At 38.4% G+C, this 14,303-nt stretch overlaps 1 protein-coding gene across 1 annotated transcript in view; it reads left to right on the top strand.

Annotated features, from left to right (window-relative positions):
- The window catches only part of pik3c3 (phosphatidylinositol 3-kinase, catalytic subunit type 3), a 111,003-nt gene extending 96,954 nt beyond the window's left edge, over positions 1 to 14,049 (top strand). The window contains exons 23-25 of the mRNA XM_059989514.1: positions 1,863 to 1,953; positions 12,362 to 12,487; positions 13,559 to 14,049. Of these exons, the coding sequence (XP_059845497.1) occupies positions 1,863 to 1,953; positions 12,362 to 12,487; positions 13,559 to 13,573 (232 nt within the window). The 3' untranslated portion in view covers positions 13,574 to 14,049. The remainder of the gene's footprint in view (positions 1 to 1,862; positions 1,954 to 12,361; positions 12,488 to 13,558) is intronic.
- Positions 14,050 to 14,303: the final 254 nt, after the last annotated feature.

Genomic DNA, 14,303 nt, shown 5'->3' with positions numbered 1-14,303 from the left:
TGTTGGTTTTGACTCCTTTTGTCAGCCATGGGTGTGACATTTTTCCTTTAGAATACTACTTCCTCTTTGGGATGTATATACCCTGTGTCTTCCAAATTGCTTCCAGGAATTCCAGCCATTGTGGCTCAGCCATCATCCATGCCAGTCATATTTTCCAATCAATTTGGGCAAACTACCTTCTCGTGCCTCTGTAATTCTCTTTACTCCACTGTGTGGAATGAGCTTCCAGTAGAAGTGGTAGAGGCAGGTTTGGTATTGTCATTTAAAGTAAAATTGGATAGGTATATGGACAGGAAAGGAATGGAGGGTTATGGCCTGAGTGCGGGCCACTGGGACTAGCTGAGCCGAGATGGCCTGTTTCCGTGCTGTATTTGTTATATGGTAATACTGATACATCTGACTTTAGCTTCTCCTCAAATTTGAGGGTGAATTCTATCATATTATGATCACTTACTGCTAAAGGCAATACTGGTTCATTACACAACACCCAATCCAGAATAGCTGATCCAATAGTGGATTCAACCACAAACTGCTCTAAAAGGTCATCTTGTAGGCATTCTAGAAGTACCCCCTTCCTCCTGGAATCCAGCACCAACCTGATTTTCCCCAATCTGCCTGCATATCGAAGACCCCCCCATGACTATTGTAATACTGCCCTTTTGGCATGCATTTTCCATCTCATATTGTAATTTGTAGGCCTCATCCTTACTACTGCTGGGGACGTTTGTATACAACACCCATCAGGGCCTTTGTACCCTTCAGTTCCTTAGCTCTATCTACAATGATTCAACTCCTTCCAACCCTGTCACCCCTTTCTAATGATTTAGTTTCTTTTTTTTTTACCAACAGAGCAACGCCGCCCCTCTTCTTTCCTTGCCTATCCTTTCGAAACAATGTGTATCCTTGGATTTTAAGCTCCCAGCTATAATCTTTCAGCCTTGATTTGGTGATGCCTACAACATTATACCTGATAACCTGCAACTGTGCTACATGTCCATCTACCTTTTCTCATATACTCTGCATATTCAAATACAACACCTTGTGTCCTGTATTTATCCTTTTCGATGTTGTCTACCTTTTACATTGCAACTCATCTGGTTGACTGCAGTTTTGCCCTATCAACAGTCTCTCCCCAGTGTACATTGCCTCAGATTGTAAACCAGCTACATCACTTTCAGCACTGTTATCTGCCTTTCCTACAATGCTTCTTGCATTGAAATATACGCAGCTCAGGACACTAGTTGCACTATGCTCAACCTTTTGATTTCTGACTTTATCTCAGAGCTTACCAACATCTGCCTCCACTACTTCTCCACTAACTGTTTTGGCATTATGGTTCCTATCCCCCTGCAGCTCTAGTTTAAACACCAGCTAATTCTCTATCCCATCTCCACTCTGACCTATCTGCCTGTGACATAATGTGACAGTGGGAAGGGAAGAGGTAAAAGAACTGGTGTTGTATCTCCTGCATTTGTCTGGGGAACTATGTGACAGAAGTGGTTGGTGGTGTACTGGAGCTAAAAGGCGAACAGTCCCTTTGAAGGTTCTGTAAGAAGAGGGGAGAGGAAGTTGTCTAACAATGGAATCCGGTAGAGTCAGCACAGTCTGCATGCATAGGTTTGATAGACAGATGAGACTTGGCACAAGTTAGAGCAAGGTAACAGTAGAATGAAGAAAGCATTAAAAATACTATTGGAAGAGTCATATTTGCAAGTAATGGATAAGCATGACCGCTGTGATAGTTCAGACGTGTCTCCAACAGTCAGAGTTTTATCATTTGATATATGAAAAACATATTCCCTTCTCATGAATTCAACTTACATGATTCTTTGACCATGTCACCAAAATAATTCTTCTTCCAGATATTCGAATCTAATTCTAAATCTTTTCTCACTGATGGTGGATGCCAACATTCCGGATATTGCTCTGGAGCCTGATAAGACTGTGAAAAAGGTAAACACTTCAGTTACTAATTGAAATTATAAATAATTATTCTTAAAGGGAAAAAAATCACTAATAAATGAATCATTTCATATTTTAATTTGGTCCAAATCAAAATTGGAATATGCATTATTGAAAGTGTTTTTTTAGTAAGATTGATTTTAAACTTTGTGAGTATGTTATCCCTCTTGAATTAAATGATTTTTTCAAGCTCTGCTACAGGTATTTTTTTGCTGCTCTGTAAAACTTAGTTGGATAATTTTTTTAATGGACATTAAAGCCATATAGTAATCATCATTAACATCCTGTGCTGTGTCATAGGATGTGGCAATCATGGTCTTCCATTTGTCTTTAATCTGAGTTCTAATAAGCTCTTCAAAACTTTTGCCCATCCATCCCTTAATGTAACTCATAAATGTCATGCTCTGTCAACTGCGACTTTTTCTTTCATCAATATTCCCATCACTGCAAGATGTTTGAGCCTCTTTCCTTAGTACCTGTCCCAGAAAATCCAGCTGCCGTTTCCTAATTGATATTAGCTCTCTTCTTATTCTGTTTTATTATAATTTTGTTCCTTCTCTCAATACTGAATTGTTCCCCTTACAAAAAAATTAAACATTTTCATGTATACCCATTTTCCATGATATTTATTAAGGCCACTGCTTTATAAAAATAATTTAGATGTATAAATTATTTTTAAATATAAAGATGCAGTAGCTGCCTCATGCATTTTTGTGCTCAGTGAGTATTTGAGACTAGCAGTATGTCCAATTACTTTTAACTTAAGGGAGCCTGAAACATAGAAAACCTACAACACAATATAGGTCCTTTGGTCCACAAGGCCATGCCAAACATATACGTACTTTAGAAATTATCTAGGGTTACTCATAGCCCTCTATTTTTTTTAAGCTCTATGTACCTATCCAAGAGGTGCCCTATGGTATCTGCCTCCACCCCCATCGCCGGCAGCCCATTTCATGCATTCACCACTGTCTGCATAAAAGTCTTAACTTTGACATCTCCTCTGTACCCACTTCCAAGCACCTTAAAACTACGCCCTCTCGTGCTGGCCATTTCATCCCTGGGAAAAAACCTGACTATCCACACGATCACACCTCTCATTGTCTTATACATCTATCAGTTCACCTCTCATCCTCTGTCACTCCAAGGAGAAAAGCCAATTTCATTCAACCTGTTCTCACAAGGCATGCTCCCCAATCCAGGCAACATCCTTGTAAATCTCTTCTGCACCCTTTCTGTAGTTTCCACATCCTTGCTGTAGTGAGGTGAGCAGAACGGAACACAGTACTCCAAGTGAGGTCTGACCAGGGTTCTATATTGCTGTAACATTACCTCTCAGCTCTTGAACTCAATCCCACGATTAATAAAAGCCAATACACCGTATGCCTTCTTAACCACACAGTCAACCTGCGCAGCAGCTTTAAGTGTCCTATGGATTCGGACCCTAGGATCCCTCTGATTCTCCATACTGCCAAGAGTCTTACCATTAATACTATATTATGCCATCACATTTGACCTACCAAAATGAACCACCCCACCTATCTGGGTTGAACTCCATCTGCCTCTTCTCAGCCCAGTTTTGCATCCTATCAATGTCCCATTGTAACCTCTGACAGCCCTCCACATTATCCACAACACCCCCAACCTTTGTGTCATCAGTAAATTTACTAACCCATCCCTCCACTTCCTCATCCAGAAAAGAATGAGCCCCAGAACAGATCCCTGAGGTACACCACTGGTCACCAACTTCCATGCAGAATATGACCCGTCAACAACCACACTTCGCCTTCTGTGGGCAAGTCACTTCTGGATCCATAATGCAAGGTCCCCTTGGATCCCATGTCTCCTTACTTTCTCAATAAGCCTTGCATGGAGTACCTTATTAAATGCTTTGCAGAAATCCACATACACTACATCTACTGCTCTCCCTTCATCAATGTGATTAGTCACATTTTCAAAAAATTCATTCGGGCTCATAAGGCACAACGTACCTTTGACAAAGCCGTGCTGATTATTCCTAATCATATTATGCCTCTCCAAATATTCATAAATCCTGCCTCCCAGGATCTTCTCCATCAACTTACTAACCACTGAAGTAAGACTCACTGGTCTATAATTTCCTGGGCTATCTCTACGTCCTTTCTGAATAAGGGAACAACATCCGCAACCCTCCTATCCTTTGGAACCTCCCCTGTCCCCATTGATGATGCTAAGATCATTGCAGGAGCCTCAGCAATCCCTCCCTTGCCTCCCACAGTAGCCTGGAGAACATCTTGTCTGATCCTCTTCCTCTTCCACATCCTCTTCCTTATATCTACATGCTCAAGCTTTTCAGTCTGCTGCAAGTTATCACTACAATCACCAAGATCCTTTCCATAGTGAATACTGAAGCAAAGTATTCTTGAAGTACCTTCGCTACCTCCTCCGGTTCCATACACATTTTTGCACTGTCACACTTGATTGGTCTTATCCTCTTGTTCTTCACATGTAGAATGTCTTGGGGATTTCCTTAATCCTACCTGCCAAGGCCTTCTCATTGCCCCTTCTGGCTCTCCTAATTTCATTCTTAAACACCTTCCTGCTAGTCTTATTATTTTCTAGATCTCTATCATTACCTAGTTTTTGAACCTTTCCCACATTTCTGCTGTACATTTCCCTGAGAGCATCTGTTCACAGTTACGCTTCCAAGTTCCTGCCTGATAGCTTCATATTTCCCATACTCCAATTAAACACTTCCCTAAATTGTCTGTTCCTATCCCTGTCCAAAGCTGTGGTAAAGGAGATAAAATTATGATCACTATCTCCAAAACACTCTCCCACTGAGAGACCTGACACCTGACCAGGTTCATTTCCTAATACCAGTTCTAGTATAGCCTCTCCTCTTGAAGGCTTATCTACATAGGTGTGTTCAGGAAGGATTTCTGACACAATAACAAACTCCACCCCATCTAAACCCCTTGCTCTAGGGAGATACTGATCAATTTTGTGGAAATTAAAATCTCACATCATGACAATCAAGTTATTATTGCACTGTTACAGAATCTGTCTCCCTATCTGCTCCTCAATGTTCCTGTTTCTAGCTTCCACCAACGCAGACTCAGTATGCCTTCTTATCCCTCTATGGCTTCCTCCTTTTCTGCAGCCATGACACTATCTCTGATCAGCAGTGCCATGCCCCCACCTCTTGCCTCCCTCCTTGTCCTTTCTGAAGCATCTAAAACCTGGCACTCTAAGTAACCATTCCTGCCCCTGAGCCACCCAAGTCTCTGTAATGGCCACAACATCATAGCTCCAAGTAATGAACAACGCCCCTAAGCTCATCCGCTTTGTTCATGATACTCCTTGCATGAAAGTAGACACATCTCAAACCATCGGTCTGAGCGCATCCCTTCTCTATCACCTGACTATTCTCCCTCTCACAATGCCTACAATCTTTCTATTTGTGAGCCATTCGTCCCTTCCTCTGTCTCTTCATTTCGGTTCCTATGAAAAGCAGTAGACTTTTTTTTTTAAAAAGCAGAAGAAATGTTGCATGTTTGAGGCAGTGCTGGTTATCTTCAGAGTATCCTGGTTATCTGTCTTGAACAGCTGCAGTCCTCATGCTGGGGAGAATTATGGGCTTTTTGTCTAGAAGAAACATACATGCAAGTGCAAGTATGTGATTTTGAGGTAGTATTTTTGTTATTTTTGATGCAGTTGTAATGCAATGGTAGGACCATGAAGGTTTAAATAATTTGTGCATGGAGTCAAAGGATGTTGGTAAGGTTTTAAATGAATACTTACCTGGATTCACTATGGCGAAGGGCTTTGCAACTGGAAGATTTGAGAAAATGGGTTGTGGAATTCTAGAATAAATTACCATTAAAAGGAGGTACTGTTGGATGGCATTAGTGGCCTTGCCGGTGAATAAATCCACAGGCAAATGGGATATATTGCAAGCTGCTTTGAGAGGCAAGAGAGGAGATTCCTGGAATTCACGACATGCTAGATGTTTGCAGAACAGTAAATATGATATCGCCATAGGAGAAAGATAGTAGGGATCAAGTAGGTAATTGCAGCTTAGTAAGTCCAACATGCGTGGTAAAGAAATTATTAGAAGAATTATTGGAGTACTATAATTCGACACTGAGACATCGGGATTAATCAAGGATAATTAAGGAAAATCAGTATGACTAAGGGAAGATCTTGTTGAACTGAATTGATTTTTTAATATATTATGGATGTGGCATGAAATCCATGAATTATTACAGTTGACATAGTCTACTCTCCTCCAGTCTTCTATCACTTCTTCTGGGGCCAGATAATATACTAACATTGTTGTGCACAGATTCTACTTTGTTTGCTACTTTAACAAATACAACCCCAACACCTCAAATTGTGGCTTAAACAATCTGGTCTTTGAACCAGAGTTAAATTGAGATTGCTGGATCTAAAATAAATGTCCAAGTCAGCATCATTTTCCAAATCACTTCACTCAAGTGACCTATCACTGTAAGCCGATGCTCACTCTTTTCACTTTCTTTATTCATGCAGCTTTCTATATAATTTCAAACAGATACATTTGAAAACATATTGAAGGCTGGTTCTTGTTTATATTCATGACTTACTATATCTTACATTGTTATTCTCTCAGATTATAGTTGCTATTCCCTAACATTCAGCACATTCAGTTTGTGCTTATTGTCATGTGGGATGAAGTAAAGTTGTGCACTATTGGCCAATCATGCCTGTAATATTTTAGCTTTTTCTTTATCATCTTGTACACAAGATTTCTTAATAAATTGTACAAATAAAATGTAACCTTTGTGGATAGCAATGTTTGTGAAAATGAAGGTGACTTTGATGTTCATCGTGTGCAAATTCTGATTACACCATGTTTATGTGGTAGCACAGATGTAAGAGGTAATAACTGACCAGATTACTTACATTAGTCTGCTACAGACATCTGGCATGTTAAACATTCAAGCATTGATCTAGGCAATCTGAATGAAAAATGGAAAACCACCAGCAGTGTGCAAGACCAGAATTAAAATTTTGACTGGTGTCGTTTTAGGAAAGTGGGTGAAAAGGAGTTGCAACATATTTTTGTATATAAAAAGATGAGATAGGATTGGTAAGATATTGGTTCTACATATTGCTGAGTAATTTTGAATATTGGATATTAATTTAATTATTAAAGGGATTATTTTTAAAATTGCTTTTACTTTGATAACCTGTCTGATGTTTCATCTACGGACAGTCTTAAATGGATTGGAGTTGGTATTGTGATAAGTAGAAAAAGGGAGCAACACAGAATTTTCCCATATTTTTAAATTTCCAATGTGAAATTTATTATTGAAATTTTTTCTAGTGTTATGGTACATGATTTATGTTTTTTATGCCATATTATGCATATAGATAGATGAAACTTGATGTTAAGAATCAATAGTGTGGGGTCTTGTTCCAAGGTAGAACTATTGTCCTTTCAGGATGAGCAAGAATATCAAAGGTCAAAGTACATTTATTATCAAAATATGTATCTGTCATATGCTAACCTGCGATTCATTTACTTGCAGGCATTCGCAGTAAAGTACAATACAATCATAAATAATTTTCCTAAATATCCACTGTCATTACTTCATACATTTATAGTATTCCAAAGTGTTAGTTTATTACTGATTTTACATAATTACACTTTTTAAAGAAATTTGTTTTTTTAATTAATATTAGAGTTAACTTTTTTCAGATTTCTATATAGCATTAACTACTAAATTTATTTAGCAGAGTTTTAGAGTGAAGCTGTCTGAAATACAGAAATTGCTGTGGAGGCAGGGTGGGCTGGTCATTTGATCAAACACTTAATAACCATCTAACAATCACAGCACTGAAACAGGCCATCTCGGCCCTCCTAGTCCGTGCCGAACTCTTAATCTCACCTAGCTCCACCTACCCGCACTCAGCCCATAACCCTCCACTCCTTTCCTGTCCATATACCTATCCAATTTTACCTTAAATGACACAACTGAACTGGCCTCTACTACTTCTACAGGAAGCTCATTCCACACAGCTATCACTCTGAGTAAAGAAATACCCCCTTGTGTTTCCCTTAAACTTCTGCCCCCTAACTCTCAAATCATGTCCTCTTGTTTGAATCTCCCCTACTCTCAATGGAAACAGCCTAGTCACATCAACTCTATCTATCCCTCTCAAAATTTAAATACCTCGATCAAATCCCCCCTCAACCTTCTACGCTCCAATGAATAGAGACCTAATTTGTTCAACCTTTCTCTGTAACTTAAGTGCTGAAACCCAGGTAACATCCTAGTAAATCGTCTCTGCACTCTCTCTAATTTATTGATATCTTTCCTATAATTCGGTGACCAGAACTGCACACAATATTCTAAATTTGGCCTTACCAATGCCTTGTACAATTTTAACATTACATTCCAACTTCTGTACTCAATGCTTTGATTTATAAAGGTCAGCGTTCCAAAAGCCTTCTTCACCACCCTATCTACATGAGACTCCACCTTCAGGGAGCTATGCACTGTTATTCCTCTGCATTCCTCAATGCCCTACCATTTACCCTGTCTGTTCTATTTGGATTATTCCTGCCAAAATGTAGAACCTCACACTTCTCAGCATTGAACTCCATCTGCCAACGTTCAGCCCATTCTTCTAACTGGCATAAATCTCCCTGCAAGCTTTGAAAACCCACCTCATTATCCACAACACCTCCTACCATAGTATCATCGGCATACTTACTAATCCAATTTACCACCCCATCATCCAGATCATTTATGTATATTACAAACAACATTGGGCCCAAAACAGATCCCTGAGGCACCCCGCTAGTCACTGGCCTCCATCCCGATGAACAATTATCCACCACTATTCTCTGGCATCTCCCATCTAGCCACTGTTGAATTCATTTTATTACTTCAGCATTAATACCTAAAGACTGAACCTTCTTAACTAACCTTCCATGTGGAACTTTGTCAACGGCTTTGCTGAAGTCATGACATGACATAACTAATGTCATGACATGAAACTGAGCTAATGCTTTGATTTATTGTGACTCTGAATGTAACCATAATTGGGATTCCAATGTATTTGTGCATTTGAGTGCTATTAGGTATACAATGTTGCCAAGTCATTACTAAGATGTGTTTGTAATTGACATTTTCAACAAATTTCAACCAGGTTTTAATTAAGATTTTAATCTGCTTGGATAATTAGAAATTAAGACAAATGCAGAACTTTAATTGTAACTGAATAAAATTAATTTTCTCATCTTAGCAATTGATATTGAAACAGAGCTGAAAACTAACAGAAGCATGAAACAACCAGCTTTACATCTATACAAAATCTACTATTTAAGAATTTTTAAAAGTTGTGCTAATGTACAAGAAATTAACCACTAATGTTTTTTTATATCAGTGTAAAACTGACACCACCTTCAACTCCATTTCTTCATACATTTATAGTATTCCAAAGTTTTAGTTTATTACTGGTTTTACATAATTACACTTTTTATTAAAGAAATTTTAATGTTATTTCTATAAAGCCACGCTTGAAGTATTGTGCTCAGATTTAGAGAGCAGGCAGCATTCTGGTAAATCTCCCCTGCACTCTCTCTAAAGCTTCCATATCCTTCCTATAATGAGATGACCAGAACTTATGAAGATAAGTTGAGCAAGCTAGAGCTTTACCTTCTGGAGCAAAGGAGGATTAGAGTTTACTTGATAGAGGTGTACAAGATGATAAAAGGCATAGATTGAGTGGACAGCCAAAGACCTTCCCGGTGTGAAAATGGCAAATATGAGGGGGAATAATTTTAAGATGATTGGAGGAAAGTACAGGAGGGGATATCAGAGGTAAGTTTTTTTTAAAAAACACAGAAAATGGTATGTGCATAGAACATTGTGCCAGTGGTAGAGGCAGATAAGGGCTTTTAAGAGATTCTTAGGTAAACATATGGATGAGGGAAACATGGAGGGCTCTGTAGGAGGGAAGGGTTAGATTGATCTTAGATTAGGTTAAAAGCTCGACACAACATTGTGGGCTGAAGCCCTGTAGTATGTTGTACTAGCACAGTACAGCACAAGGACAAGCCCTTTGGCCCACAGTGTTGTGTCAAAACCAATTAAATTAATAATCAAATGACTAACTAAATGAATCTCTTCTGCCTACACAGTCTATATCTTTCCATATTCCTCATATTCATATGCCTATCTAAAAGTCTCTTGAAGATCTCTAATGTTTTTGCCTCTACCACCACCCCAGACAGCACATTCTCTTTTCTCATGCTTCTCATAATTTTATAAACCTCTATCAGATCTCCCCTCAGCTTCTGGTGCCTCAGAGAAAACATTCCAAGTTTGTCCAACCCCTTGATATAGCATGTGCCCTCTAATCCAAATGGCACCCTGGTAAATCTCTTCTGCACCCTCTACAAAGCCTCAACATCCTTCCTATGATGGGTGACCAGAACTGTACGCAATACTCCAGATGCAGCTTAACTAGAGTTTTATAAAGCTGCACAATAACATCCTGACTTCTGAACTCAATGCCTTTAATAATAAAGACAAGCATGCCCTATAACTACTTAACCACCCTATCAACCTGTGTAGTCACTTTCAGGAAGCTGTGAACTTGGACCCCAAGTTTCTTATGCTCTTCAACATTGTTAAGGACTTGGTCGGATTAAAATCCATCTGCCATTTCTCTGTCCATATCTGCAAATTGAACTATACCCCATTGTATTCTTTGCCAGTCTTCTACACTATCCACAAGACCATCAATCTTTGTATCATCTGTAAAATTACTAACCCACCCATCTATATTTTCATCCAGGTCATTTATATACATGACTAATAGCAGAAGTCTAGTACAGATCTCTGTGCAACACCATTAATCTCAGACTTCCAGCTGGAATAGGTTTCTTTGACCACTACCCTCTGTTTTATATGGACAAACAAGTTCTGACTCCAAACGGCCAATTTAGCATGGATCGCATACCTCTTAATCTTCTGAGTGAGCCTCCCAGGAGGGTTCTCGTCAAATGCCTTATTAATATCCATGCAAACAACATCCACAGCTCTATCTTCATTAGTCACCCTCATCACCGCCTCAGAAACTCAATCAAATTAGTAAGACATAACTTGTGCTGCTGCACAAAGCCATCCTGGCTCTCCCTAATTATGCCAAGCCTTTCCAACTTCTTATAAATCCTATCCCCAAGGATTCTCTCCAGTAACTTCCATACCACTGACATGAAACTCACCACTGTATAGTTTCCAGGATTATTCCTGGTTCCCTCCGTGAATAATGGAACAACATTAGCTACTCCTAGTCCTCCAGGCCTGTGGCTAGAAAGGACAAAATATTGGTCAAGGCTACAGCAATCTCTTCTCTTGCCTCTCTCAATAACCTGGATTACATTCCATCAGGCCCTGGGAACTTATCCACTTTAATGCTCTTTGAGAGTTTCAACACTACCTATTCCTTTACTTCTAAGTGTCCTATCATATCTATATCTTCCACATCCTCCTTGGTAAATACTAATGTAGTACTCATTAAGGACTTCACCAACAAACACCGCATCCAAGCATCTGTGTCCCTCCTTTATCCTCGAGTGATTCTACCTCTCTGTAGAGATTCTCTTGCTCTTGATGTATGTATAGAATGCCCTGGGATTCTCTTTAATCTAAGTACTTTTCATGGCCCCTTTTGGTTTACCTTATTCCCTTCTTGAGTTCTTTTCTGGCTTCTTTATAATCCTCAAGGGTACTATTCTATGTTCTAAATCAAGAAGCCACTTTCAATGATGCCATACAACTTGGGACCAAAATTCAGCAATTCAATCGTGGCTGATTTAATAACCCTGTCAACCCTATTCTCCTGCCTTCTCCCCATAACCTTTGACGTCAATGCAACTGAAAGTAAAAAGTTGCAGATGCTGGAAATGTAAACAAAATAGAAAGAACAGGGAAAAGAAACAACAGAATACAATAAATACACCTCAGACAACATTTGTGCAGAGGTCAAGATCAAACTTAGGTTCTATCCTGATCTCAGATGCTGTTATTTTGGAGTTTGCTTATTATCTATGATCATGAGAGTTTCCTTTCACATTCCGAAGATTTACAGGCAGTTGGTCATTGCAAATTGTGCTTAACGCAATGTAAGAATGTACGTGGCTGACAGGAGAATCGAGCAAGGAAATTGTTGAGCATTTAAGAGAGAGTGGGTTATATGAACATAAGGGGTTTGGAACTGGATCCAAGAGCTTAATAGACTGAATGGCTTCCTCTTGTGGTTTTAAGAGAGTACGAGGATAAAACACAGTTTGAAAGCTGGTGATGTAAGTAGCATATTTGTTTGCCTCTGTATTTTAATGTTGTCATTATACATGTAGGTGCAGGACAAATTCCGCCTGGATCTTTCTGATGAAGAGGCTGTTCATTACATGCAGAGCTTGATAGATGAAAGTGTGGGTGCCTTGTTTGCTGCAGTAGTAGAACAAATACACAAATTTGCTCAGGTGGGTACCAAAACAAACCTACCTTTGTTTTCTTCATATATTGTGAACCTTGTTATTAGCACTATCATGTTAATCATGTGGAAGTACTACTCCAGTGTAACAATGCAGAGGACTGCCTAGGTCAGTTTTTTCTCCAAATTTTTCCATGTCCAATGTTACACTTTTGTTCATTTTTCTCAATTATCAATTGTGCTTTTGAAATCGGAATTGCTTTAATTGTATGTGACAATGAAGGATATATTTCATTATTGGCTTTTATGGTTTTGTTATAATCACAACTTTAATCCAAATTTGTAATCCAATTTTTTTTTTTACTACATTCTGCTGAAAGGGCCTCTTTGCAGTTAGTACCATCTGCCTGATGTAAAATAGAACTGAAGGTGGTTTGTTTACAGTAACTAGGCTTCCATTATGAGGCTAGACTGAGAAAATATGAAGCCAATAGGAAAACAGCCTGGAAATGTGAAAGGGTGAAGGATACTTGTAACTACCTTAATTAGAAAGGCATGAGCCGCTCCAACACCCCCACTTGAAAATCTCTTGCATGTACTACTTATTCCAAACATAGAAAAGTCTATCAACATTACATGTGCCTTTTTAGATTGTCCTTGCTATAGACCACAATTAGTTATTTTGCTGAAATTTATAGATTATATACAATATAGATTACATTGAAATAGATAAAGCATTAAGCGATTTAACTACAAGGCCCATTCTCCTGCCGTCACTTTTTGAAAATTTCTTAAATATCGCTAACTGGGCAGGCAATATGAAATATCAGGGTAGGCAATGGGGAAAAATGTACTGTACTAACAAATTGAAAGCATTAACAGTGGTATTTAAACGTTACCCTACATTGTAATTAACCCAGATCACATATTTGTTTGAGCACTGGCTAAAATAGAAATCAAGTGCAGATGTTGTTAATAGACACCCTAACTTTGAGAAGATAATGCACTTCCAGCTTTATGTTGGTTAAGTACCATAGATATAGGGAAAAGAATTATATTGAGCTGTCTGGTCATGAATTTCTAGATAACTAACCGCTCATTGCTATTTTTCTCTTTAAAGTACTGGAGAAGATAAAGTCCATCTGTAAAGGCTGAACAGGGCAAGATCTTTGACGAGGAATCACAACTCTTGCAAAATTTGATCTTTACTGCAAAAGATCAAATTAAAGCTCAATATGTTTTGTAAAATAAATCATCTATGAGCAAAGTTCTGCACTAAAATTTGCACAGTTACAAAATACTTTGAGTGACTATATATTCATAGTGTTAATGATTCCAGTGACTAAGATGAGAGAAAATTGAGCCCATTTGTTCTGCAGCATGCCAGAGAAAACTTTTGCAAAGTTATTTTCTTATGCTAGGTCTCAGAAATTGCTACATATTTCTGTAAATATGTAGCTTTGTGACTTTTGCCATTCAATTACAGTGAAAATACCAAAAAGTAACATTCTGCAGTTGAATGGTCATCATGAATATATTGTAAATTGTGTCCAATATTGTTACTGCCTCAAATGTATCTTTCACAAATTGTTTTACACAATAAATTATCAACTTCTGTAAAGAGCTTTCTTTTAATTTAATACGTACTGTACATCAGGGGTGGCTAACCTTTTACATTCCATGCGTCAGTTTTTTCACGCATGAGTTCAGATGCACCATACAACTCTTTACAAGAACTGAATAGGGGTACAAAAGTTAATATAGACATATTTAGCATTTTATATGAAGTATTGATTTAATATAAAAACAAGATATCATTACTTACCTTAATGAGACTTTTAACAAATATTTTGTCTTCTTTTGAT

This window comes from Hypanus sabinus, chromosome 14 (genome assembly GCF_030144855.1).
Source record: "Hypanus sabinus isolate sHypSab1 chromosome 14, sHypSab1.hap1, whole genome shotgun sequence".
Classification (NCBI taxonomy): domain Eukaryota; kingdom Metazoa; phylum Chordata; class Chondrichthyes; order Myliobatiformes; family Dasyatidae; genus Hypanus; species Hypanus sabinus.
Note: the sequence above shows the minus strand (reverse complement) of the source record. Positions and strands in the feature narration are given on the sequence as shown.